We start from the raw sequence: 27,166 nt of genomic DNA, 5'->3' as shown, positions 1-27,166 counted from the left end.
TAGAAATATATTATATAATATTGTATATTATATAATAGAAATATTTTTTCAGAATGATTCATCATGTCTGAAAACTTACAGCAAAAATCAAGAAAAAGATACACAAGCTAGGGAGGAGCAGTCCAGGGCACTTGACAGTTTTTCAACTCTTGAGGGAATAAAAAGACATGATTGTTCATCTCTGGAGAGGCATTGAATGACATCTGTGGAGGTGCATGAAACACTGAATACTACAAGCATTCCTGTTCCACTGACACAAGAGATGACAAGAAAATATGTGTGCAAGTCGCAGTGATGATGTGAAATGCATCAGCACAGAGCGTTACTGAACGGTGACCTTAACAAAAGAAAATTGTTGAATAGTTGAGCAAACACTATGCAGACCTCTACACAAAGAGCACACCGTTTGGTTTATCATAATTATGAGAAAACTTCTATCATGGGTGTTGTTGGTTAGAAAATCATTTGCCTTTTTACCTGAATTCTCAAATGTTGCCTAACTGAGGTGGTAACGCTGCTCAGCTTGTCTCAGTGGTTTCATCCTGTGGGGTGATTTTTTTGTCACCTTGCCCTGTGTCAGTTGAAGATGCAGTTGATATTTACTGTTGAACAGTCATGTTTTGGTCTCGCACTTGAGATGACATGGTAGCTTTTTTACTTCATTTTGTGTTAGATGAATGAGAAAGTCTTCAAGAAGTACTAGACAGGTCTTCACTAATCATTATCGAGTTCCTAAGAGCTTATCTATGTGTTTGAAATGCATAGCCATGTTTTTATTTCTCATATTTTTGAGATATGTCAGTCTCAAAACATACATGTTTAGTGAGGAGTAACATTTCATGAGAGATGAGCAATTGTCTAAACTATCCCTTTGAATTAGCACTCCGGTTCTGGAGAGCTTGCTGGATAGGTTGTATTGGGTGTGTTGACTACTGACTACATCAAAATGCATGTGGACAATTGAGTATAGATAATTAAATTTAGGTGTCTGGTTCTGGAGCTGAATATCAGTCCTTGTCTCGTGTGTATCTGGATACACATGTAAGGGAGACCTTGTGGTCTTTGAGGGAAGTATAAAAGCTGGATGTCCTCCAATCTTGCTCTTTCTGAGTGAATCTGTTGAACTTTAAACTAAGCAAAACCTATCCCCATAGGAGTTGTAGTCTGTAATTATTTATACCATGAATGTTCAGGGCTGACTAATGAAGCTAAAACATAGCTGCACATTATTCTGCACAAGCCTTCCTTTCTGGACAGCTTCATTTAACAGTTGTAACTGTAGATTAAGTGTCCTTGGACTGTTTCCTCTGAAGGACAGATGCAGCTGGTTCTTAGTTTAGAGACTATCATCCGTAGATGTTTATGTTCTATATTCTAGCTAACCTAAGGAATAGGTTAAAAGGTAAAGCTTAGCATATAGGCTCATCTGCAGAGTTCCTGGGAAAGTAACAGGAGGTGTGCCAAGAGAAGGTGAGCTAAAATTTATAGTTGTTTTACACAGACATTACTTATCTCTGATTCCATTGTCTGCAATCTTTCTGCCGTGAGTCAAAATCTCCAGGACAGGTGGTGTATAGTGTTGCTCTGTTTTGAAATATATGGTGAATCCTATCTGATTCAGGAGTCCCTCTGTTCTTAAGATGTTTTTTTAATGGTTATGGCATGGAATTTGAATAGTTTTCATAGTCTCCATCCTGAAAGTAGCACAGCTTTTACCGACATGTGTCCTTTTCAGTTGTCTGTGAACAGCAAACAAAGAGTTCATTTATATTTTATAGGCATTGCCTAATTACAGCAATAGAGAAGCTAAGTAAATACAGGGACACGCACACTTCACTCTGCATCTTCAGTCATGTTTTCTCTGTCAGTTCTGCTTGAAACTCGCTGTATTAATTTCTGTGTTCAATAAGTCAAGAATGAAATATCTTTTAATTTTGGGTATTACTCAGACACCATCAAAAGTTTTGATTGAAACAGAGAAGTGAAGATTAAACAGTTTAGACGGTGTGTAAAAAGAACGTCAGGATTGTTGGTAACCTTCTTGAACTGATTAACAGCATTTTGATGTAGTATGTTACTCAGATATATATATATATTTTAATAAATTTGGTTTAATAAACATTACTGTAACTTGGGCAGTTGTCACTGGGAAGCAGTGAAGAGAAGGATGTTGTTTTTTCATCATTGATTGGTAACAGAAAAGTTCCATTAATTATCTTTTCCTGCTGTTTTCATGAAACATCAGATCTGATTTGTATCTGACTTTTTGTTTTAATGGATAAATACTGTATTTTCTAGTTTGAACCTTGAACTATTTTACTATTTACTAGATATTAGGTTTTGGCTATGGAGAAATCTATGTGTGCCCAACTTTTTTATGCGTTACAAATTTCAAGGAGTATTTGCAGAATAGGAAACTTACATGAGGGCTCTTTCATTTAAAAAAAAAAAAAAAAAAAGGCAACAACAAATAAATCCAAACATGATCTTTGGTTTCTTTATATTGCTATGCAGATATTGTTCACTTCTCTTTGTGATGCTGTGTATTTAAATATTTTCTTGAATTGTTCATGGTTTTGTCCGTTTCCTACTTGAAATTTTATTAATCAGATCTTTTTTCCTCTCTTCCAATACAAATTATGTCTAATTTCTAACACCTACTCTAAGACCTGGAATACAGACACTAATCATTTTATCAGTTAGGTGATTAATGACTCACTGTGTAGAAGCCAAGCGCCTTGGCTGAGGTGTGGCCATAGCAGAAGCATCTCTTTTGCATGGAATGTTCCTACTCTCCTTGTGTTTGGGATGTTTATGTGTGATTTTTGATGGCAAGGACCCAGCCCACTGCTGTATGATTCACAATATTAAGACAGAAGGTAGAGCCATCGACTTATACTTGAAATGGATTTTGTTGGTTCTTGACTGTGTAGAAAACCACTTAACAGTACTATGAAATTAATATAAGATGCACTTACAATAAACGATAAGTAACAATCATCTACAAACCTTTCATTTCTTCAGCCTTAAAAATGAAAATGTTTGCCTTGATGGATGATGCTTTAAAATCTATTTGCCACTGTTAAGCCAACTAATTAAATTGTATCAGAAGGATAATCATCCTAGCTGCAATTTAAGTAGTAAGTAGTATTTCAGAATTCACCTGAGAAATGAAATATTGAGGATACTGGAAAATATTTCTGAGGCTTCAGAATACAGCTCCAAAGAGCTGCATTCACAGTGCACAGCCCATGCTCAGTAACACAGAGCTCCCTTGATCCATAGAGCAGGATGGTCGGCAGTGAGCGCAGCACAAGGAATCCCTGTGAGCATGCTGAATTACAGATTCCTTTGGGTTGAGTTGGTGGGCAGGTCCATGCAGGCTTCTAGTAGAAAAGCAATTTTTGGTATTTATAATCATGAGAAAACCTTCTCAAACATAGTGAACAATATGGCATTTTTTGATTCCACAAGTCATTTTTCTGGATGTATTTTCTAGGGCTAAGAATAAGAATAATAAAATAATTTCTTTCTTTTCTTTTTTTTTCTTCACTGAGACATGCTCCTTGTTCCTGTGGTTTTGCAATGTATCCCTCTGAAAGGATATTCTGAAAATTATTCTGAAAGGATATTCTGAAAGTTGTTCTGAAAGGAGAAAGGGTGCCCTGCAGAGAGAGGAGGCCCCAGGCCCTGTGCAGTGTGCACTTCCTTTGGCAAGTACCACGTGCTTTTGCATGGAAGGCATAATATTGTCTTCTCTGTTTTGTAAGCCAGCAGTGGGGTTGTTCTCAACCAGCTGTTGAGCTTTGTTTCAAAAAAGTCCAAGACAAACACCACTAAGACAGACAAACACTGTCTTCCGTGGTATTTTCTGACAGATCAAGGCTTTACATAAATACAGACTAGTTAATCTAGGTTGAAATGCTATGTATTAGTCTGTAATTAACTCAGGATAGAGTGGTGTTCATTGCAAGTTACCATTGTTCTTTAAGGGGAACTGGAATAACCCTGACTGGCCAGAAGTGCAGGGATGGGAAGTTGTTTTAAGTGAGTGTTGTGAAGTTTTTCTGAAGCCAAAGCAGCTGTGCAGGAAGATTTATTGTGCATCCTATTATTTTTATTGGAATTTACATATTTTGCAGTGAGGAGAGCCTTAGTTATTCATCTAATTGGAAGCTTTATTCCAAAGGAGTTAATAATGTTAGTGAATCTGCAGTTCGCAGCCTGTTTCTGGGAACAGACAGTGCTATTTCAAAAACTTGTCCCTTCTTGTTCTGATAGCTGGCAATTGAACAGGCAGCATATATGATTCCTGGGTCATTTTTACCAAGCATGAAACAAATGTAAAGAAAGCAGCTTAAAAAAAGAAAAATCAAACAAAAACAAACCCCAAAGCAAACTATGTACACTTACAGAAACCTGCTTCTCTCATCAAAACTGCACTGTGAAAGCAACCTCTATTGTTCATACCATCTCTGTTAATGTGGCTGAAACAGGAGACTGGACTGCTCCGTTTTCTTTTGAACTGTTGTCTTTTATTTTTCTTGGCTTCTCTGTACTGACAAGTTTGACAGAGAATGTTGTTTTCTTTGCACTGTTTTCACTGCACAGAAATTCAAAGAACAATGGCATGAGCCTTGATCGTGCTCCCACCAAGCATATTGAAAATAGAAACTCCCGCTGGCTTAGAAGAATTCTGTTTCTTTTTGCACTGCTAAAGTTTTATTATTAATTACATGTTCTTTCAAAAAAGGATAGATGCAGCTTTATGATCAGCCCTACAGACTGATCTAAAGAGTGCAACAGAACAGGAACAATTCTAGGCAACTGCAAAGAAATACAGTTCTATTAACAGTATCCATATACCTAATTCAAGGACAAAATTGTATCAAGTATTCTAAAGCAAGAGAATCCGATGAGATATATTATAATTAGTTTTTTAAAATGTGATACTTTCAACAAGTTTATTTCTCTCTTCAATTATTTAAAGTTTCTGCTAGGTAAAACTGAGAAAGCAGTGAATTATTCACTAAATCTTAGACATTTCTTCTGTTTGTTTTGTTTTGATCCATTATGGGTCTGGTTTTCTGTATCTTATGATTTCAAAACCAAAGTTTTCAAGCTTTTGCGACTCTAGCTGACTTCAATGGGATGAGTTTTTCACTCAGAGTCTTTCAAAAGATCCTTCTTCCTTTCAGTTGCTATGGCTTCTGCTATGGATTCCTGAGAGTGCAGGAAGCAGGCAGTAACATAGCATGTGTTGAGAACCACAAGATTTAAAAACCTGACACCACATAGCAAACCTAAAAGATAATATTCATTTTTAGTTAATTTTAATGTGAAGTTTTGCATCAATTTAAAATTTGTAGAATTGGTACACGATAACATTTATGGACCTTAGAACTGTTTAGAGGTGAGTTTCACTTAGTATGTGTATTCCTTTAAAATGAGAGTGTTATGACTGGCTGTGAAGTTCAGAAGGAGGAAGGTTGAAAGTGTTACAGGGCTGAGGGTTGTCTGCAGAAGAACTGGCAGCAGCATTTATCTGAAAGCAGGGCTTTGATGTAATTTGAACAGGACTTCTTTAATGCCCAGTGAGAATACTTGTCTGCTGGTTTCAAGTGATGTTACTGTGACTGACCTTATTTCTATATGGATTCTGATGTGCACTGAGGAGTTTGATGCACAACAACTATAAACTTGTAAAGGTGGTAGAAATGACCTCCCCCTCATAAATGAGTCCCAAGAGAAAAGTGAACTTAGCCTCTGCAAGGGCAGTAGAAAGGACAAGGCAAGAAAATGCAGTGGCAATGCATACAAATAAATAAGAACATGGAGGTATGTAAAAAGAGTGATTAGAAACTTCAGCTGGTGGGTGGAAGGAAGAACTGACAGGGTTGAAGTTGCCTGCTGCTTGTTTGTATCACTTAGCCTTGACTTCTGCCTGTTCATATCTTTTTAATGAAATCCTTTTTTTTTTTTTGAATCCTTCCATTGCTGAATCCTTCCATGTCCTTGGATGGAGTTACTAATGGTGCAGTGATTTAAGGGTTGTAATCAAGTGTTGGTTTTTTTTTTTTTTTTCTTTGACAGGCCGGACCTGATAGACATGAATACCGTTGCTGTTCAAAGCAACCTTGCAAATTTAGAACATGCTTTTTTTGTAGCAGAAAAACTTGGTGTTGCCAGACTTCTGGATCCTGAAGGTAAGATAGCTACAAAAGGCTTTGCTGCAAAAACCCCATCCAGAGAGCTGCTTGTTGCAAATGTGTGGGCATCCTTACAACTGTGTGATAAAGCACTGTTCTGTCTTGCTCTCTAGATGTTGATGTTTCCTCACCTGATGAGAAATCAGTAATAACTTATGTGTCATCACTTTATGATGCATTTCCCAAAGTACCAGAAGGTGGTGAAGGCATCAGTGCAAATGTAAGTCAGAGAAAAAAACTTGGGCAGCTGTGTGGGCATTCTTGGTTTCAGCTCCTGAGTTACAGCTTGTTCCTTGCTCTTACTTTTCAGTCATGCAGTTAGACTGGTAAATTGTGCCTCTCCAGTTCTTTTGCAGACTAGAAAATGTTCTGTTTTCACTTGAAACATTTGGTACTAACACTGAATAGGGCAAATTATGTACTTGGAAACCTTAGATGAATTATAATAAGCATGTAAATATTTCAGAGCTGCACGGTCTAGAAATCTCTTTTCTGTGCCTATGAAGTCCTCAGGCTTCAAAGGTAAAACAGAAACAAAGCTGTCAGGTGATTTTCTTCTGATCTATAGTCTGTGTTGTGCTTTGGTAGGATGTTGAAGTCAAATGGGTTGAATATCAGAATATGGTGAACTACCTCATGCAGTGGATCAGGCACCATGTCACAATAATGTCTGACAGAACATTTCCCAACAATCCTGTGGAGCTGAAGGTGAGATGTGGCATCTTAAACTCCTTACTGGAATGAAACTTCATCACACTTATTCAAAGCATGCTCAAGCAAGTGAAATGGTTGTTGATTTATACAGTCAAATCAACTGTAGAACAGAAGCATCGTATCAATATAGGTTTTTATTAAATAGTTTTAAGGTGACCTTTGGTGGCTTTCTGACATGCAACTTAAAAACATTAGAGATGGGGTAGGGCGGGTTTGTAGATATATTTTATAATTCATCCTTAAGAGCTCTTTATATAGTTTAGTGAGCTAGATTTAATTCTTCTGAAAGAGAAAGGAAAATGTTATCACTCCTTCCTCACAGAATATTTTGGATAATCCAGAATAAAAAAGAAATGGTATATGTGTTGTGCAAATTCCATCACTTGAACCACATTTTAGAAGTAGAGTGGTTGTTTGGGTTTTCTTGAAGATGCCGTGTTAAGACTCATTTGAAAATGTAATTGAAAAGTAAAAGAATTACATTGCTCACATATGAACGATCAAAAGCAAATCTTCTCTTGTTGCTGATGATTTTTAACACAACTGAAGCAAAAAAAAAAAAAAAATTAAAACATAAGCTTACAAGGAATGTTAGAAGAAGATTTGGGGAGTAAGGTTATATTCACTGTGTTTGCTGTAAATAAAAGTTAAAGGGGTTTTTTTTGTTTGTTTCTGCAGGCACTTTATAATCAATATTTACAGTTTAAAGAAACAGAAATTCCACCTAAGGAGACAGATAAATTAAAAATTAAACGTCTATATAAACTGCTGGAGGTAAGTTTTAACATGCATTAAAATATATAAAAGTTCTCTTTTGGTGGCTTAAAATAACAAGTATGTCTGAATTTTTAAGGTCTGGATAGAATTTGGACGCATCAAACTTCCTCAAGGCTATCATCCAAATGATATAGAAAAAGAATGGGGAAAGCTTATTATTGCCATGCTGGAAAGAGAGAAGATTCTTCGGCCTGAAGTGGAGAGGTATGCTAGTGAATGTTTGGCAGGATTGGTTAATATATTTTATGTTCTTTTTCCCATAGTTTTTTTCTTCCATGATAACATCCCTGTTATTTTTCAATTTCTGTTGAATAATTCTGCTCTTTTTAAAGCCTGAATTTCTCTGTCTGCTTTATAGAAGCAGGTCCAGGTGAAAATACCTTGGATAGGTTCAGAAATTCTTAGAGAATAGTCTCTGTGTCTCAGAGATCACAGCATTTAAATACCACGTTTCTTCTGGTGTAGTCAGAGCAAGGTTGATACCACTTCATTGCCTTACTTGGACTGTTTTTCATAAAACACACCCTCGTCCTTCACATAAAATGTGAATTTTCCTTGATGCACCACGTCGTGGCTAATGTCTAGGTCTGCTAATTTTTTGAAGTTCATTGATTGTACTCAAGAGCGCACAAAGTGTTTTGATGTGCAAAATGCATTGCAGCCTTCCATGGCAGTAGAATTGATGATGCTGTTTTGTACACCACTAATAATATACCAAACACACTTAGCATCTTAATGCAGCCCTATTAGAACATCTAAGGTTTTTAAAGGTGCATCTTTTGAGTTCAGTGCTAGAAACAGAGACTACCATTCATTAATTAAAACCCTCTCCAGATAAATAGAAACACACATGAACTCCTTCCCATGTTTCAGGTTTGGTGAACAAATTTAATGCGACCAATTGTATACTGATAGTCATAGCAAACAAGTGACCTTGATGTGTTCTAATACTGAGGTATTGAAATTTGGCAAGCAACAAAAACTTTGCCTCCAAGTCTGGTGAACACATTTGAAAATGTCAACACAGATAAACAGCATGTGGCCAGATTGGTGTGTGGAATCAGAGTGAATGTGTGTGAGGAGTGTGCCAAACAGTTCCAGTTTGCAAAACCAGCAGAGTGAAAACATCACAGGGATGTGTCTGTGCTTCTGCTGTACTCTTCTGCTTGAACACAATCATCATATGTTGTGGGTGAGAGGTTTTCAAGAGGTGCTAAAAGCAGGAGGTGAATTACTGAAAAAATTATCCAAAGCTTGTATTCTGAGTTAAAATATCAACTCAAGGGCGTAGTGATCAGATTTTTCTTTTTTGTTCTGTGGTCAAAATAGTAACAAGTAATTAGCTTTGAGTATGGAAGAAGTTAAAGGGAAATTTGCAGGACAGATTGGTAGAACAGGGCAGTTAGTAAACATGCATACTTGGACAGTAGAGTAATGGTGGTGGGTTGGATGGTGTACAGGTGTCTAAAATTAACTAGTGAGAGCTGATTAACTGTGATGTTCCTACAGTTTTAATGTGCAGTTCCATTTGAAGGAGAAGGAATCGGCCCAGACTGAATTTCTATACCATACAGAGGAGTGAGGAGTTGTAACTTCAGTCCTTTTTGAAACTTCTCTAGAGTCTGAGAACACCTTAAAGATTTTTTTAAGTTCTTATTTGGCTTACAGACACTTAGTGACACTTAGATAAAATATTTGGCACATCTGTTTCCTAGAGACGCCCTAATACTGCTGCCTAGTCTGTACTTGCAAACCTTTAATGCAAGCTTAGGGAAGCCAAAAGCGAGGTGGCATGCATAGCCCCAGGTGAAATCTTTTGAAGAGCTGGCAGAATATTAATTGCTGGGTTTTGAATATGCATACTGAAGCCTATTTAAAGAAGGAGTGCTAGGTATTTCAAAAGCCACTGGTAAAATTTCATCCCTAGAAGCTGCACATTTTGTAGGAGTTCCATTTTTTCCATTTTTCAGCAAATATAAACAGCCAAAGAGCTGTGCTCTGGATGTCAAGATGAACAGCAGTAGTTACAGCTATCATAGCAGCGATTCACTGTTTAGCAACAGTACCAGTGTTCAAACCAGCGTTGACTCTAATGAAAATTTCCTTTCTGTTAATCGTGGTCCCACGATGATTAAATCTTGTATAAGCTTTGGTAATGCCACCTTAGAAGGAAGCAGGTAACTTGACATATGTATTTATGCTTTGTGTATGATACTGTTTGCTTATTTTAATTTATGTGTGTATAGTAAGTATAAATAACAGAGTTATTTTTTGAAATTTTTCTGGTATCACTTAGGTTGGAAATGCTGCAGCAGATTGCAAACAGAATTCAGCGGGACAGCCGAAGCTGTGAGGACAAACTGATGCTTGCCCGGAATGCTCTGCAGGCTGTAAGTCAGCTGCTGATTTTACTCGTCCATGTTCATACACTTGCTGCAGTATTGTGGCTAGTTAAAAAAAAGAAAAAACAAAACACAATAGTTAGGATTTTTGAATACATAATTAGTAATCGATACTTTTATTTTTGTTGTACTGTTATCATTCATTTAGCATTTCTTCAAGAAATTACCAAAAATTGCCTAGAATGAGTTCTGTTAGTTAAAGTTCTTTGCAATTACTTTACAATCAGAAAAAAAGTTTTACAAAAGCATTTGGATATTTTACAGTTCACCTCTCTTTTACTAGCTGCAGGGCTCAACGGCTTTCTTTTATTTATTCAGGACACCAAACGACTGGAGTCGGGGCTTCAGTTTCAGCATGAAGCAGAAATAGCTGGGTATCTTCTTGAATCTGAGAACCTTCTCCGCCAGCAAGTGATTGATGCCCAAATTCTTATTGATGGAAAGTACTATCAGGCAGACCAGCTTGTACAGAGGTACTTTACAACGTATTTATATAAATAAATTATCAAATTTAGACTATGGACATCATTTTAAAATCATGTCTGTGGATAAACTTCGGTCTATGACTTAGTACCCAAATAATAATTGCTGGGTATGATTGTGGGCACATTGCCCGCAAACAAAAGATGAGAACCTGTTTGTTCATCTCTGAAAATAAAGTCACTCACCGGAACATGATTTAAACCCTTATGTTATCTGATATCTACGTGTAAAGATGTTAGCTTATTTTGTTGCAGCTAAAATGGATTCAGAATTCACAGTCTTTGATTTTAAAAATAGAGGTGAGATTTCTGGTGATAGCTGTAGGTGTCTTAGCAGGAGGGGTAACATTAGCTTACATATGTTTGTTCAGTCCTAGCAGAAGGATACAATTAAGCAGTGTAATGTAATTCTATGAAGAAATGGCTTCACAGTTTGTTGGGATTTGTTCTGGATTGTGTGAGATGTAGCAGCTATTTAGCAGTGAACTGTGAGTGTTTGACCTGTTAGAACATGTTGTGACTTGCATACTTTCTGCTTTGCTGAATTCTTCCCTGGTACTGTGTATGATGCGTGCTAATGCTGCTGATTTTCTGGGTTATTGTCTGCTTTCTGCATTTACTATCTATTAATAGAAGACAAAGGTGGCATAGCCAGCTTATTTATGAATGTTCAAATACAACTAAAAGTAAAAGATTATTGGGATTCATACTACTATTCAGTTCAGCATGATAAAACTATATAAACGTTCATGGAAAATATTTTGTTTTTATTTACTTTCTTAAATTTTATTTTAATAGGGTTGCAAAACTTCGTGATGAACTGATGGCCATCCGAACAGAATGTTCTTCTCTATACAGCAAGGGACATGCATTGACAGCAGAACAGACAAAGCTGATGATATCAGGAATAACTGAAAGCTTAAACTCAGGATTTACAACAAACCTAACTCCTGAATTAAATGCTGCAATGACTCAAGGTTTAACACCTAGTTTGACTTCTTCCAGTTTGACATCTGGCCTCTCATCAGGTCTTACTTCCAGGTTGACACCAGCCATGACTCCTGCTTACACACCAGGCATCCCACCGCGGTTAATTCAGAGCTATGTAACAGGAGTAGATGGTGGAACTCTGCAAACACTCAAACTTACGCAAATCAGAAAACCTCTTATGAAATCAGCTTTTGTGGACCAGAATTTAACCGAAGAAGAAGTGAACATGAAATTTGTCCAGGACCTATTGAACTGGGTAGAAGAAATGCAGGTAGCAATCTTAACAGAAACATCTGCTTCTAATTACTACATTTACTGCTTGTAGATCATGGCTGACTTTTCCTTCTTCTTTGTAAGGTGCAACTAGATCGAGTGGAATGGGGTTCAGATTTACCAAGTGTTGAAAGCCATTTAGAAAATCACAAAAATGTTCACAAAGCTATTGAGGAGTTTGAAGCCAGCCTTAAAGAAGCGAAAATCAGTGAGGTATGGCGCCACACTCCTCATTTCCTCAGTTACTTGCTTGCTGAGTGATTCATAACATAATGTTGAATTATAGAGTTGTGCTTGGGTTTTACTTTTGCTCCTGATCTCTAGATGACATATCGTGAAATCAGGAGATCTAGTGGTTGAAAATGACTTACCATGTCTAACTGTTTCCTTGTCTTTTGACCTCGTATACCAAATACAGATCCAAATGACTGCCCCTCTGAAACTCAGTTATGCGGAAAAATTGCACAAACTGGAAAGTCAGTATTCAAAACTCTTGGTAAGTTTGTCATACATTTTGATGTTCAGCTTTTCAGTGTACATATCATCTGTGAGAAGAGCTGAGTTTTAAATTCTGATTTTTTTTTTCTTTTTAATAAAGAACACATCAAGAAATCAGGAAAGGCATCTAGATACTCTTCACGATTTTGTGTCTCGTGCTACTAGAGAGCTGATATGGCTGAATGAAAAAGAAGAGGAGGAGGTTGCATATGACTGGAGTGAAAGAAACCCCAATATAACAAGAAAAAAGGAATACCATGCAGTATGTATTGCCAATATAATCCAGAGAGAAAAGTTGTCATCTGTAACAATTAAACAAATTTCTAAACTTTTGTTTTGCTTTTTTTTTTTCTTTTGTGTGTGAAAAAAGGAATTAATGAGAGAACTTGATCAAAAAGAAGAAGTTATTAAGTCAGTACAAGAAATAGCTGAACAGTTACTTCTTGAAAATCACCCGGCCAGGCTAACCATTGAGGTAAGTTAGTTTAAAGAAACACACAAAAAAGAAAACAATTTTGTGATTTTAGTGTAGATTTTGTGATTTAATAGATTGTAGTGGGAAAGAAGGGAAGCACTTCCAGGATATTAAGCAACCAGATCCCAATAATGAGGACTTTATTTCTTGTTCAGTGTCTCTACTGTATTCCCATCTTCCAGTTTCCAAAACTTGTAAGCATTTCTGTAAGATGATGGTTATGTTTTACATTATGTAGATCAAGTCCCACTGAATTCTAAAATTCAGACTTCAGAAATTGATCTGTACAGATATTTCTCCTGCTGGGCATGCAGCTTCCACAGTCACTGATGCAAATTGCCATGGCAGGCTGAGGGCACAGAACAGTCCTTATGTGGTTTCCATTCTGTTGGACTGAAAGGAGTTTCAGCAGGGCATTTCTAGTTACTTACTGTATATATTGCTTCCTATTATGGTTTAAACTTGGTTTCATAAATTCTGTCAGTTATGAAATTTATTTGGATATTAAAAAATCTGACCAGATGTTTAAATTACCACAGATTTGAATCAAACTCTAGGTAAACTGTTCACAGAAAATTTATTGTAGCTGTTGTAGAATCATAACAAGTTTCCAAGGGAGAGTTCTGAATGTTTTCCTTATAGATTTCCAAGAAAAAAAATACAGACAGTGGGTAGTAAAAATAGAAATAAAACAAACAAACAAACAAAAAAAGCCAACAAAGCAGTTTTATTATAAATAATGAAAAAACAGAGAGGATAGATTTTTATAATTCTTCAGCTCAGTGAATTCACAAATTTACTGCTGCGTACATTGGAAATAGATGAAGAAAATTCCTCCTCACTGTTTTTACCTAGAAAAATAAGCACTTTTTAATTTAACATTTGTATTTACGTTCCTTGAAAGTATATGCTATTATTAATGAGCACTTATCAGTAAAATACACTTAATATATGAATAAATTAAAAATGCATATTATGAAACAAGTCTGTCACAATGTTGTTACATAGTCTATTTTACAGTGAGGATGTCCTGAGGAGTGGTAGAAGGTGTGTTGCTGAAGATTTTCAAGACAAGGCTGGATGAGGCCCTGGGCAGCCTGATCTAGCTGTGAATGTCCCTATTCATTGCAGGGGTGTTGGACTAGATGACCCTTAAAGGTCCCTTCCAACTCTAAGGACTCTGTGATTCCATATACAGTGTGTAATGTCTGCAATAATGCTATACTGGGACATTAAAAGAGTCCTAAAGCTGATGTCTTCTGTGCAGAAGAATATATGCATTAATGAATCAGTTTGAGATTCACTGAAACCAATGGAAAATCTTTCAATTCCCTGAGAATGGTACTCAACCCCGACTTTCGGCTGCTTTTGTTAAGTCAAGAGTTCCCTCTGCTGGTGAATGTTAGAGCAGTGCCTTGCTGGTGACAGCACCCTGTAGGGTGGCATCATTCAATTAAGGCTGCACAAAATTATATGCTGCAGCTGATCTTCGTTTATTATTTTTGTGTACTCAGACTAGAGAAACCTGAGGAAATGTAGGGCTTTGTTTGGCTAAGTCCTGAATGTGCCCAAGGATGGCCCTACCCTCTTGGAGCGAGTTTTCTGGTTTTTCACTATGGAGTAAAGACAGGTGTTGTTTTGTTTTTTTTTTTCTCACTTATAATAGAAGTTTCCCTCATTGCAGCTTATTATTCTTGAGTAATGACAGTTAGATGCCTGTGTTTGCAATATTATCTTTATGTTTTCTAACTTCTGTTGATATATATATATATATATGTGTGTGTGTGTGTGTGTTCTAATTTTCATTTCCTTATGTAAAATCTCTCTGTCTCCCTTGAAGGCCTACAGAGCTGCAATGCAGACACAGTGGAGCTGGATTCTTCAGCTCTGTCACTGTGTTGAACAACATTTGAGAGAAAATGCTGCATATTTTGAGGTAAAGAGGTCAATAAAAATGTGAAATCTTGTAAGTTGTGACCACAGTCAAAAAGTTTCATTTTTACTGAAAACACTACGTGTTCTCTCACAGTAGCTATAGAATGGAAATTGAGCATGTACAGTCATGAGATGATGAACCATATCTTCACAGTGTTACCACTTCTTCATTGTAACTATATCACTTCACAACAGATGTAAATCTGTCTAGTCTTTTTTCATAGTTCCATAACTGCTAGCAGAGAATCTGAGAATGAAGCCATGCTCTGCTCATGTCTGACAGAACTACGGTCAATAAAGCTTTTGTGGATGGATGTAGAGTAGAGGGTTGTTATTGATGGCCAACATAGAACATATCCCAAGTTGTTCTTCCAGGAGCACATGAACAGAAGTGGAACATACAGTAAATAAAAATTATTAGGTTGTTGGAAAATAACCCAGCTGTTTTTCACATCCTAGTTTTTCAGTGATGCCAAAGAGGCCATGGAGTATTTAAAGAATTTGAAAGATGCCATATATCGAAAATACAGTTGTGACAGATCAAGCAGCCTTCATAGGCTGGAAGACCTTGTCCAGGAGTCTATGGTAAGAACTCAGTGATCTTGTTAATGTGAACTACAATTAAACAAGATGTGTATGGATTATAGATGGATTAAAAAAAAATAAAATCTTTGCTGTAAAATTATTACTTTAAAGGCGGGGAATAAGAAAATGAGATTTATGGCTTAGAACTTCAGTAATTTTATCTGTCCATGTCTAATGGTTGTTTTTCTTAGCTTTGAATACAATTTAGTCTTTATCTTTACAGTATCAGATATTGTGGTAAACCAATGACTTCAGAATGATACTTTGTTCTTGTAAAATGGGATACATTTAAGAAACCTAGTAAAAGAAGTCAGAAAAGCTTAGCAGGATCACTGTATTCTGGCCACTTCTTACTATGTTTTCTTTTCTTAACTGTTCTAGGAAGAAAAGGAGCAACTCCTGCAGTATAAGAGCACAGTAGCAGGCCTTGTGGGGAGAGCAAAGGCGATAATTCAGCTGAAGCCAAGGAACCCTGACTGTGTACTGAAAACAACCATCCCAATTAAAGCCATCTGTGACTACAGACAAATTGAGGTTAGAAACTTGAATGTCCTCAAATCAATTACAGATGTGAAGATTCAGCTGAAGTTTCATTAATTACCATCTTCCTGGAGAACACTGGGCTCGAAATATCTTCCACCCTAATGAACAAGAGCAAATCCTTGTGTTGAGCTTTGTTTTGGTTATTCTGTTGCTTATTTAGTGCACCATTTACAAAAGAGCTTTGTAAAACTATTTTGTAATGCTTAGATCATTAAATTACTACGCTTTTCTTTTAATTCTAGATAACTATTTACAAGGATGATGAGTGTATATTAGCAAACAACTCCCATCGTGCTAAATGGAAAGTCATTAGCCCAAGTGGTAATGAGGCCATGGTTCCATCTGTATGCTTTAGTGTTCCTCCACCAAACAAGGAAGCAATAGATACAGCCAACAGGTAAAGGCAAAGTAAAACCTGCTTTAAAATATGTTTAATACAAATATTTTTGTTTCTTTATGTAGAGAAACAACAGTCCTTTGGGCTAGAGCTGAGGAAACAGTTGCTTTAAATCTTTTTCCAATATGAAACTTGGGTTAAACTGCCTTTTTTTTTTTTTTTTTTTTTTTTCCCTTTTCCTATGTTACTGCAGTATAAAACATGTTTTCTCACCTTAAATTGGACTTTTTTATGCTTCAGGATTGAACAGCAGTTTCAGAACGTTTTGGCCCTTTGGCATGAGTCGCATGTAAACATGAAGAGTGTGGTTTCCTGGCATTACCTAACAAATGAAATTGAAGCAGTTAGAGCTGGCAATGTTGCCTCGGTATGTATTATGTCTACCAAGGGACTTTTAGACATTTACCAGGATGTAGGCTACAATTTCTGGAAATATTGTATGATAAATTTAAACTTATCCTCATCTTCTGGAAATAGCTGACAGGGCACCACTGTGAAACGTTCTGCCTTGATCTGAACAGCCTTAACAGACATTACATGAGGAAGGTGGAGAGAGATTGTATCATAAAAATTACCTGTAGCCTTACTATACTAATCTTTCTACTTTCTTATTGTCATTAGAGGTATGGGATGTGTTGAAAGTAATCAAACAGTGATTAAATCTGAATTTTGTTTTGGAAGAGTCTACCTTTCTGCATTTATGTTGCAGGTATTTGGGAGGTGATCTTCCCTAGTGAAACCTCCCATTAATTCATTGCGCTGCAATTTCTTACTGCGAATGTTGCATTTAGCCTTTCAAGCTGAAGGCAGTTGAATACTCATTCCTCTCTAATCATTTATTTCATCCTTATATATGTCTGTAATTTGAAATTCTAAATTGATAAATAGGATTAATTTGTCAGATACGTAGATCAAAATACTGTTCTGTCTAGCTAAAACCATGTGATATCACCAAATTATATGCTGTTGAATATACAGCATGAATAATATAGGGGTTTGTTATACAGCACTGGTATATATCTGTTTTCAAACTGTTGCAGTAATATTTGTAATACCCAAAATGACTTTTTAAATCCACTCTTCCCACTATTGCTGTTGGGGAAAAAGGAACCTGAAATAATAGCAAATGTGATTCCTGTGACTTGCTGGCTGCCTGTTTGTTGCTATGTGACGTAGATGGAGAGACTGTGTCTGGTGTAAGATTGGCTTAAGAGCCAATCACTGGCTTTAAATACAGAAAAGGATTCTGTTTTGCGTATAATCTACCGAATGTTCATCTGATGCCTGTCAAGTGGACCACAGCCCAGGAATGACAAGCTTTCAGGACCACCATCTTATAACTTCTACTGCCCTAATAATTGGTTATTAATTCTTTTTGATATGAAGTGTTGCAGACAACTGCGTGAGTGAGGCATCATTGCTGACCATGCCTTGGGTTTTGATTTGTTACAGATAAAAACAATGCTGCCAGGTGAACATCAGCAGGTTCTGAGCAATTTGCAGTCCCGCTTTGATGATTTTGTGGAAGATAGCCAGGAGTCCAAAATCTTCACAAGCTCTGATACTGCACAACTGGAAAGGGAAGTTAATATTTGCAAGCAATACTATCAAGAGCTTCTGAAGTCTGCAGAAAGAGGTAAGATGCCCTTACGTATGAGATTGCAGTTCTTCATAAATTTAAGCTCTAGAGAATTACTGTTGTTGGTATTGATCATGTTTTGTTGGTTTTTTTTTGAATGGATAAAGAGCCATTGTTTTAGCAGTGTATACAACTGCACTGTATATAAGATCTAAATTTTTGTTAACTTTGTATTTATTTATTTAAACAAAAATATTGAAGTGTTAACATAGGTGGTACAAAAAAATGTACCCCCAAGATTTTTTAATTTTTTTTTTCACTCCAGTAAACTGCTCAGTAAGGTTTTCCTTGCTGTTTCTGGTTGTTTGAATACAAACTGGCAATTTGGTTAAGTTCGTAACAGAATTAGATCATTTTTAATGCAAGTAAATTATTTGTTTAGCTCCACAGACTGCCCATAGTTACTGTTCTCTTAACTGTTCTAAAATACAACAAGCACAAAAAGCTTAAAATATTTGTTCTGATTTACTGTCAAGTATCTGGTGAATTACAGGAATGCAATGGTTTAAAACCGATTGGTGCATTAGCATAGTTCACTGTACTTAAGGAAAGACTTGCTGTCCTGTCCCTCTGAAAGAGTATATTCAAAAAATATTCCCTGAGATTTCCTGTAGTATCATACCTGATGTGTCTGACTAAAAGAATCAGGCACTGAATGTGTTAGCACTGTCTGTGTAAGGGAAGAATGATCAATGGTGTATGCTAATTTCTGAAGTGTGAGGAGGTGATCCAATGCTAGCTAAAATTTTGAAGCACCTAAAATGTTTTATAGCCAGAATTCTTATGAAAATTGGTGGCTTTTCAGTTGTTCATAAAAAGTCCTGCAGAATGATGGCTTTTTAAAGACTTTTGAGAGAAGACAGGGAGAAATTGACAAGGTGACTTTGTTTGCTAAAATTTGCCTTGTTTCTTCCAACAGAGGAGCATGAAGAATCTGTTTACAATCTGTACATCTCCGAAGTCAGAAATATCAGGCTCCGGCTGGAGACCTGTGAGGAACGGTTAATCCGACAGATCCGGACCCCAATGGAAAGAGATGATCTACATGAAAGCGTCTTTAGGATTTCAGAGCAAGAGGTGAGACTTTAAGAAATCTGTATTAAATAGTAAGAGTTACCTAGGAAGTTGAGTATGCATTATATCGATACAGAATAAGAACATTGTCCATCACCTTTCGTTTTACAGAAGCTGAAGAAGGAGCTGGATCGACTGAAGGATGACCTGGGAGTCATCACAGATAAATGTGAAGAGTTCTTCAGTCAGGCTGCTGGTTCACCTTCAGTTCCCACCCTGCGCTCTGAACTCAGCGTTGTTATTCAGAATATGAACCAAGTTTATTCCATGTCTTCCATTTACATAGATAAGTAAGTAGTCGGTCATTTCCCATCACACATACTTTAGTTTGTAGTTTTCTCTTCAAAACAAAGATATTAGTAGGAATAATATCTGATAGGGAAAAGAGAGTTAACATGATTTTAACATTGTGTAAGAGTACTCCATTACATGAAATGACTGACAAACACAGGCATGCTGACTGTTGTTATTATTTGTTACTGTTTTTCAGATTAAAAACTGTGAATTTGGTGCTGAAGAATACTCAAGGTGCAGAATCATTAGTAAAACTCTACGAGACTAAGTTATGTGAAGAAGAGGCAGTAACTGCTGACAAAACCAACATTGAAAATCTTATGGGTACATTAAAGGTAAGAGTTGACTTTTCCTGGGCAAAGCAAACAGTAGGAAATAATCCGTCTCATAACACTTATTCTGATTAAGCATAAAATGCATAAAAATACATAGTTTATCAAAAGGTGGCTTGTGCATTTGGAGGAAAGAGTGTATTAGCACCGATAACTCAGAAAAACCTCTTGAGAGCATTAGGAATTAAACAGTTGTATGTGCATGCTTGTAATTTGGTAATGACTTGCAGTGACTGAACTTCCAAGAGGGTCAGTTATTATTACTGCAGTACGACTTTTTCTGTCTCTGCAAAAGTAATGTGTGCTTAAGGTAACATAAATTATGTGAATGTGGCCTCAACAACTTTCTTGCTGCTGCTGTGGTATGGTAATTGGGGTTTCCTATGAAATTTAGCATTTATCTTTGAGGAAGACTAAGGCTGAAGGTCGGAATTGTTCATATGTTGCATATAGCTCGTTTCAATATTGCAAATGATAAATAATGATGAGTAATGGTTTTTTTGTTGTTGTTAGAGTGACTGGCATCTACCTTTTTTATTTTTTTGAAAGCAGTAATTTATCAGATAAGTATGTTAATTTGCTAGTTGTGTTTGATTCTTTTGTTGCTCAGAACTATTTTGCAGTTCATAGCTAATTAGTTGCTTCAGACCCATTCCAGTGCCATTCCAGTGTCTGAGCAACCAGGTGTGTTGGCTCATTCATAGCATTGTAACTTAGGAATAGTTTACAATTTCTCATTTACTATGTTCTAGCAATGGAGATCTGAAGTAGATGAGAAAAGAGAAGTATTCCATGCCTTAGAGGATGAGCTGCAGAAGGCAAAGATGATCAGCGATCAGATGTTCAAAATGCACAAGGAACGTGATCTTGACTTTGACTGGCATAAAGAAAAAGTTGATCAGTTAGCCGAGAGGTGGCAAAATATTCATTCTCAGATTGAAAATAGGTTAGTATAACTTTCTGTTAAAGTCTGTTAATGTTTTCTGCTGCACTTACTGCTTTTTTATGGTAAATAGTAAAAAAAATGTATGTTAATACAGGTTAGCGTAGTTTTCAACAGTATTTCTAAAACATGCTAAGATCAAGGATTCTTATCTTTTCTTTGCTGTTGACGTTACTGTCCATCTTTTCCATGGGAAATACTTCTGCCTATTTAGCACAAAAAGACTAATAGAATATTGAAACTTTATTTAGTTTCTTACAATTTACTGAGATGCAGTAGAGAGAAAGTGTTATGTTTTCTTTCCAAAAAAAAGCCTACAGAAATGGCTTGCTCTCCTATCAAAATGCTGTCAGTTTGTCCATGTAATTAATTCTGACAGGCAAAAGTCATGAGCTGATTCATCAGTTATGATTGGGTTGATGTTTATTTACTTTTAATGACTCAAGTGCTAAGTCTGGAAGCCGTTAGCTTCCATTGTCTTCTGTGATGATTTTGTCATAACTACTAAATTAAAAATTTTTGGTAGCATGCACATGTTTTTCTTTTGGTGTGCAATTGATTTCATGCAGTCTCCGTATACAAATGCAATGCTGCTCTAAATTAACTTAATCATTATTATTACCATGATGATATTGGATAATAGTGCTCAAATGCACAACCTTCACAAGTTTAGATACTGCAGGACACACATTTTAGTAATTCTGAAGGAGGTGTCCATACATGACATTTCTAGAATCACTTTTCCCTTCAATCTCTACATTTTTGTCTCCTTTGTGGTATCAAGAAGTTAAAGAAGGCTTTAATACACAGCCTGAATTTATTTCCATTAAAATCTACTTTAATTTGTCGTTATAAATAACCCGAGTGGGAGCATCAAATACAGTGCTGTTTACTTAAAACTTCATGCAATAACCTTTCACGCTTTTGTCCTCCTTTTCTAAGGGGTGAATGTCTACTCAGGTATAATACTGAGATTATTCATTTGAGCTAGCTAACTTAGTTGGCTCTGTTTAGCATTGCTAGAAATTCAAAGACAGATGGGGGAAAAACTGACTGATTTAAAGATGATTGGAAGAGAATGGCTGGCTTTAAATCAACTCAGATTTTTCATCATCTGATACTATGACAGAATTGAAATGATAAAACATTACCTTCACAAGATACTAAAGTTTCCATATTTCATCATAAGGCAGTCATAAAACAAACGCTGTCCTTGCAGGGCTGTGTTCTGAATAGTACATGCTGAATAATTGCTGTTAATACTTAGAAACTTCTGATGTAAATAGGACAGATTGTGGTTGTTGCAGCATCTAGTGGTAAACAAACTGCTTTCTGCAAATGCTCACTCTTCTGCTTGCTAACAGCTTGACACTGATGATCATTACATGTAAATTATATACAAATCTTGGCTGATCCTTCCTTACTTTCATAATTATTAGCATAAAGCTGAATGTGAAGCCTGAGCAATGTTGTAGCCTTTGCTTGCTCTTTTCTTACTCTATTTTTGGCATCTTGAGAACAACGTTACTGCAATTTGAAGTACTTAAAATCATCCTATAAAAAGTTTTGAAGCATGTTTATCCATAAATATGCAGTATTTTGGATTAGTCCTATTTATGCAAAATTTGAAGAACCATGAATGTAGAGTGTCAGTAATTCTCATTAGAATGGAAGCCGATTTCAAGAAATGCAGAGTAGTTTTTGTCAGATGAAAAATGTAATTTATAAAGGGACTTAGCCAAGAAGACTGTGTGCTTTAGTGCCTGAGGATGTCTAAAGTCCTTAGTTTTAGAGTAACTGCTGTTGTTTTGTGGGAGGCATAGTATAGTGAACTGCTACTGAACTCCACCACAGCTTTTTGTCATTTGGATTCAGATACTCTCACTTAGCATTAATTATGGTTGCAAAGCCATCTATCTGACAGCATGCTTAGGGATTCCTGTGCTCACAGCATTTCAAGCAATTTAGCTCGCTAATGAAAGATATGTGCCATTTTTTTTCTGGAGTGGGATTTCTCTTGGGTGTCACTTAAGGCAAATGAAAACATTCATCAAGCTTTTCCTAACATTTGAGAAGTTAATTCACTGTTCAGTTAGTGTTATTTTAGGATGCTTATAGCAGAGCTAAGTATGTTATAAGCAGAGCAGAGCTACAGCCTTTAAAGCTATTTTTGGTTTACTGTTGTACTTCTTGTCTTTCACATTCATTTTCACTCTGCATTTTTGTAAAATAAAATCAGGTTACGTGACTTAGAAGGTATTAATAAATCTCTGAAGTACTACAAAGATACTTACAATTCATTGGACACTTGGATTCAGCAAGTGGAAGATACTCAGAGGAAGATTCAAGAAATCCGTCCTGAAAATAGCAAAGCATTGGCTAAACAGCTGAACCAACATAAGGTATGGAAGCCATCTCATTGTAGGAGTGCACTGCTGCAATGACTGAACTCAAGTATCAGTTAAACCCAATGGTATCAGTTTTTTCTTGATGTAATAAGCTTATAAATCCCTCAGAGTTTATTGTCTACATTCCAAATTACCAGCTTCCATGTTCTCCTGTTCACAGTGCAGCTAACATTATTAATATACCACTCACTAACTGTTACCGTTCTATAGTCAGACTAATTTTGGTTCTCTGATGTTCACAAAAATAGCAAATGAAGTGGTATATCCTCCTTTATTTTGAAGTTTGCTCACAAGGTATTAAGCTTGACAGGATTTCCTTCACTTTTGTACTCTATACCAAACAAGGCTGAGACATGGGCTTAAGCATGTAATTACTTTTATCCACTTGAAATGTACATATTACATGATTTATTGATGTCAGATAAAGTAGCAATAATAATAACAGCAATCATAAGTATCACTTTTTAAGATGAGGATGTGGATTCATATTTTACAGATGCTGGTTTCTGAGATTGAAATGAAACAAAGCAAAATAGACGAATGCCAGAAATATGCAGAACAGTACTCAGCTGCTGTGAAGGTAATAAATACTGATATACTTAGAATCCTCATTTTCTGTCATTATCATGTGGAACGCTGACCATTTTGTGTATTTTATGTTTTTATAGGACTATGAGTTGCAGACTATGACTTACAGAGCTATGGTTGATTCCCAACAAAAATCTCCAGTGAAACGACGAAGAATGCAAAGCTCATCAGACTTCATTATTCAAGAGGTAAATTGGTTTCTTCTGACAGGAATATTTTCTTCTTGAAAATATTTCTTCTTTGGAAAGTTTTTTTCCTTAAAATTGAGTAAATAGAATTATATTATTTACAATTCATTATGAGTGAATAGAGTAACTCAATCAATATCTTTTTGTCTGTAGCTAAATGCTGTGATAAATATTCTATTGAGCATTATGCAGAATTTAGATAATTTTAGTGCTGCTGTTGAATACAAGTCTGCAGATTATTTAAAAAATCATCTGAGAAATGAGCTTCTGGAAAACCTGTTAATAATAATTACCTTTGGACTGAGTCTTGATCACAGTAAACAGGGGAAGCTTTAGTCCTTGCTATAATAAAATGTACTGATTCTGGGTTTCAACTGAGGCAATTCCATCCCTCAACCTTATACGAGAAATGTGAATCTGTCTCCCAGGTGTTAGAGAGAAATAGTGAATGGCACTACTTGTCTCCTCTTTTAATGTGTTCTTACAGAGAAAAAGAATTGCTATTAAGTCAAAACATTATCATCTATTTTTTTTCTGCTTCTGGATCTCCTTGTAGATCCCTGTAATTTATTTGTATGAGTGTACCCTGTTGATTGCTTTCAACTGTGCAATGGAAACAAAGACCTTGGAATGGAAATCAGGGTTTTGGAATAAAAATCCATGGCTTTCAAACCAAAGTCAGGATAGGTTCGAGGGGAGTTATTATTAACTCTTTGAAGGTCAGTTCTAGGAGATGTCTTTTATGTGGCATTCAGTGTGTTTTCCTCTCTCTTCTTGTCTTCCCCATTTGCTTCTCTGCAGTTCATGGATTTACGAACTCGTTATACTGCCTTAGTGACTTTGATGACACAGTACATCAAGTTTGCAGGTGACTCTCTGAAAAGACTGGAAGAGGAAGAGGTAAGTCATCCCCTAAAAACCAACCAAGCAAAAAGAGCAGCTAGGCAAATGAAGAGCAATATGTCTGCTGGACTTATTCACAATGGTAGTAGTAGATACAAATTACTGGAATTCCGTAAATGCTGTGCCTTATGCAGGAATGTACGAGTGTTAAATGGCAACTAACTAAATTTTAATTCAGATGAGCAAAACCACACCGTCCATATGTTTTACTTGTTATTCCAGTGAAAAAGACTCTGTGACGATAAACTGTGCTAGAGATGCAGTTACATGCAGAACATTGCAATACTGCAGTATTCGAGGGCTCAATGTTTGGGATAAATGCAGTCATTAAGCCAAGGAAAAAATCAGTGTGCATATGCTGTTTGATATCCTGAGTAGGTCTTACTTTCCATAATGTGTGTTCTGGTCCACTTGCAACACATTAGAGTTTTTAACAGGGAAATGAAGTGTTTTCTTGAATAATATAAGTTTCTTGGGCATGTTTAGATATTCCTACTTCTACCTCTCTACAGTCTTGATACTTTAAGGTCAAACTGCATTTGATTTCTGTTTAGTGTTTAATCTTATTAACAACAGTAAGTTACTGAAATTAACAGACAAATTGCTCAAAATGCATGCTTGCTGCAGAAACACCATTGCAAATAATTGAGAACAAAAATCAAAAGCATTTAAATTCTTCTTTTTTTTTTTTTTTTTTTTTGAAATGCATTAAGTTTCTTAAGGATTGTAGTGTTTTAGTATAATTTATGCAGTGCATATCTCTATAATAATGCCCACGTTCTAAGTAGTCCTATAATTAGTTGTGTCTATATTAAATATAGTCCTAGAGTACAGATGACGATTTTTTTTTACAGAAAAAAGCATAGCTTTCTTTCTTAAAGGAAAACGCAGTTCTTCTCCTGGCTTTTTCTTCCTGCCATTTCTAGCTTTTGAATGCCTCTGAACAAACTGTTAACACTAAGAGCATGCATCTTTGTCCATCAAAAAGTTATAGAGAATGCAAATGAAAATAGATAACCTGTTTTGATAGATAGCCTTTATAACTGAGAATTTATCCTAACAAATAATACTAACCGTATCATGGATAAAAAGTTGAAGAACAAGAACTGAAACAAGGACCAAGATTGGTGTGAATGCTTGTCAAGAGCTAATAGAGTCTTTTGAACTCCTTTGAGTTTCAGTCTGCTCTGAAACCCCAGAACTTTTTTCCAAAATCAAACGTTCTCCACCCAAATCCTGTCCTACCCCAAGTTCTTCTAAATTTCCAATTATTTCTTTGAAGATAACCTAAACAGATTCCCAGTCTCACAGTGATTTGCTGAGTTTTTCTTTATGATCAGGGTAGCAAATTAGAACATGAAAAATCCTTTTCAGAGGAAAAATAATGATATTCTTTTCCTGGGATCAAACCTCTGAAATCTGTGATTGTCTCAAGATCTTCTTCCATGACAGTCTTTCTTTCTAACTCTCAGTAATGGCATTAAGATAGCTCAGAATAGAGAAAAATAAGATCACTTGCAATCTCTGTTTAATTCACGTGCTGTCATGCTCAGAACTTACCAGATGAGAGTGAACTCCAGCAACCTGTGAAGTCAGCTGAAGTCTTTGAATGTTTGGGATGTAACGAAGTGGAAAGTACGCCTAATGAAAGCACAGTGGATGTGGAATATATGCAAAAAGATAACTCTCCCAGGAAACCTAAACACACAGAAAATACACAGGAAATTCAGAGAAGAAAATTAGACAGAACTGATAAAAACAAAACTGATAGAACTTTAAAACAGTTTTTAAGTGTCAGTGATCAAGAAAGTAGCATTAATGGCAACAGAGAATATAAGCTATGTACAGAGCAAGACAATGTAATGGTGTTTGGTGATCAAAGTAAGGAAGATGATAGAAAAGACTGTTTTCTTTCAGCTGAGACCTATGTGAGAGGGAACAATAATCCTGATCAGCAGATTGTTAGTGGAGAGAGACTGAAAATAGAGGGAGAAACAAATAAGTTATCTGAACTGGATGAAGTAGAAAACAAAGAAAGAAAAAGATCAAGAAAAGCACAGAGTGATCCAAATTTAGATACAGAATTGTTGGGAAATGCACAGGAATTAAATACACCATCAGAAATGATTTCTGGAGGAGGGAATTATTTTCCAGAACATAGATTAGGTAAAAAACTTTTGTGTTGGGAAGAGACAGTTAGTGAGAAGAAAATATCACAGGGTAAGATGTATGGCTTGGACACCATAAATATAAATAGGAAGGAACTGAGTGGAGAGAATGAGTTAGCACAGGATGAGAAATACAAAGATTTGTGGCTAGTTGCAGAAATGGAAAGTAAAGATAAAGGTCAAAGCACAGACATACCTGGAAAAAACACTGATGTCCAAAAAGCATTGTATGAAAAAACAGTAAGCAAAATCTCCCTTGAAAAAAGAGAGAAGCCAAAGAAAAAAGACAGTGGTAATGAAGATAAATGGCGCCCAACTATAATTAAGGTACCAGAATTTTCATGTGATG

General features: G+C 36.1%; 1 protein-coding gene across 1 annotated transcript in view; it reads left to right on the top strand.

The window, feature by feature from the left end:
• DST (dystonin) overlaps positions 1-27,166 on the top strand; it is a 293,027-nt gene that overhangs the window by 142,584 nt on the left and 123,277 nt on the right. Inside the window, 27 exon segments of the mRNA XM_042829656.1 lie at positions 6,094-6,206; positions 6,323-6,429; positions 6,798-6,917; positions 7,602-7,697; positions 7,777-7,904; positions 9,997-10,090; positions 10,421-10,575; positions 11,383-11,845; positions 11,932-12,060; positions 12,266-12,343; positions 12,446-12,607; positions 12,716-12,820; positions 14,661-14,756; positions 15,215-15,340; positions 15,722-15,874; positions 16,126-16,280; positions 16,521-16,647; positions 17,733-17,916; positions 18,839-18,996; positions 19,105-19,283; positions 19,484-19,622; positions 20,372-20,565; positions 22,802-22,964; positions 23,467-23,550; positions 23,639-23,746; positions 24,548-24,646; positions 26,203-27,144. Coding sequence (XP_042685590.1) covers positions 6,094-6,206; positions 6,323-6,429; positions 6,798-6,917; positions 7,602-7,697; positions 7,777-7,904; positions 9,997-10,090; positions 10,421-10,575; positions 11,383-11,845; positions 11,932-12,060; positions 12,266-12,343; positions 12,446-12,607; positions 12,716-12,820; positions 14,661-14,756; positions 15,215-15,340; positions 15,722-15,874; positions 16,126-16,280; positions 16,521-16,647; positions 17,733-17,916; positions 18,839-18,996; positions 19,105-19,283; positions 19,484-19,622; positions 20,372-20,565; positions 22,802-22,964; positions 23,467-23,550; positions 23,639-23,746; positions 24,548-24,646; positions 26,203-27,144 — 4,657 coding nt within the window.

This window comes from Centrocercus urophasianus, unplaced genomic scaffold (genome assembly GCF_019232065.1).
Source record: "Centrocercus urophasianus isolate 14NV4802_14NV808 unplaced genomic scaffold, USGS_Curo_1.0 seq_10, whole genome shotgun sequence".
Taxonomy (NCBI): Eukaryota; Metazoa; Chordata; class Aves; order Galliformes; family Phasianidae; genus Centrocercus; species Centrocercus urophasianus.
This window is presented reverse-complemented; position numbering and strand designations above follow the sequence as displayed.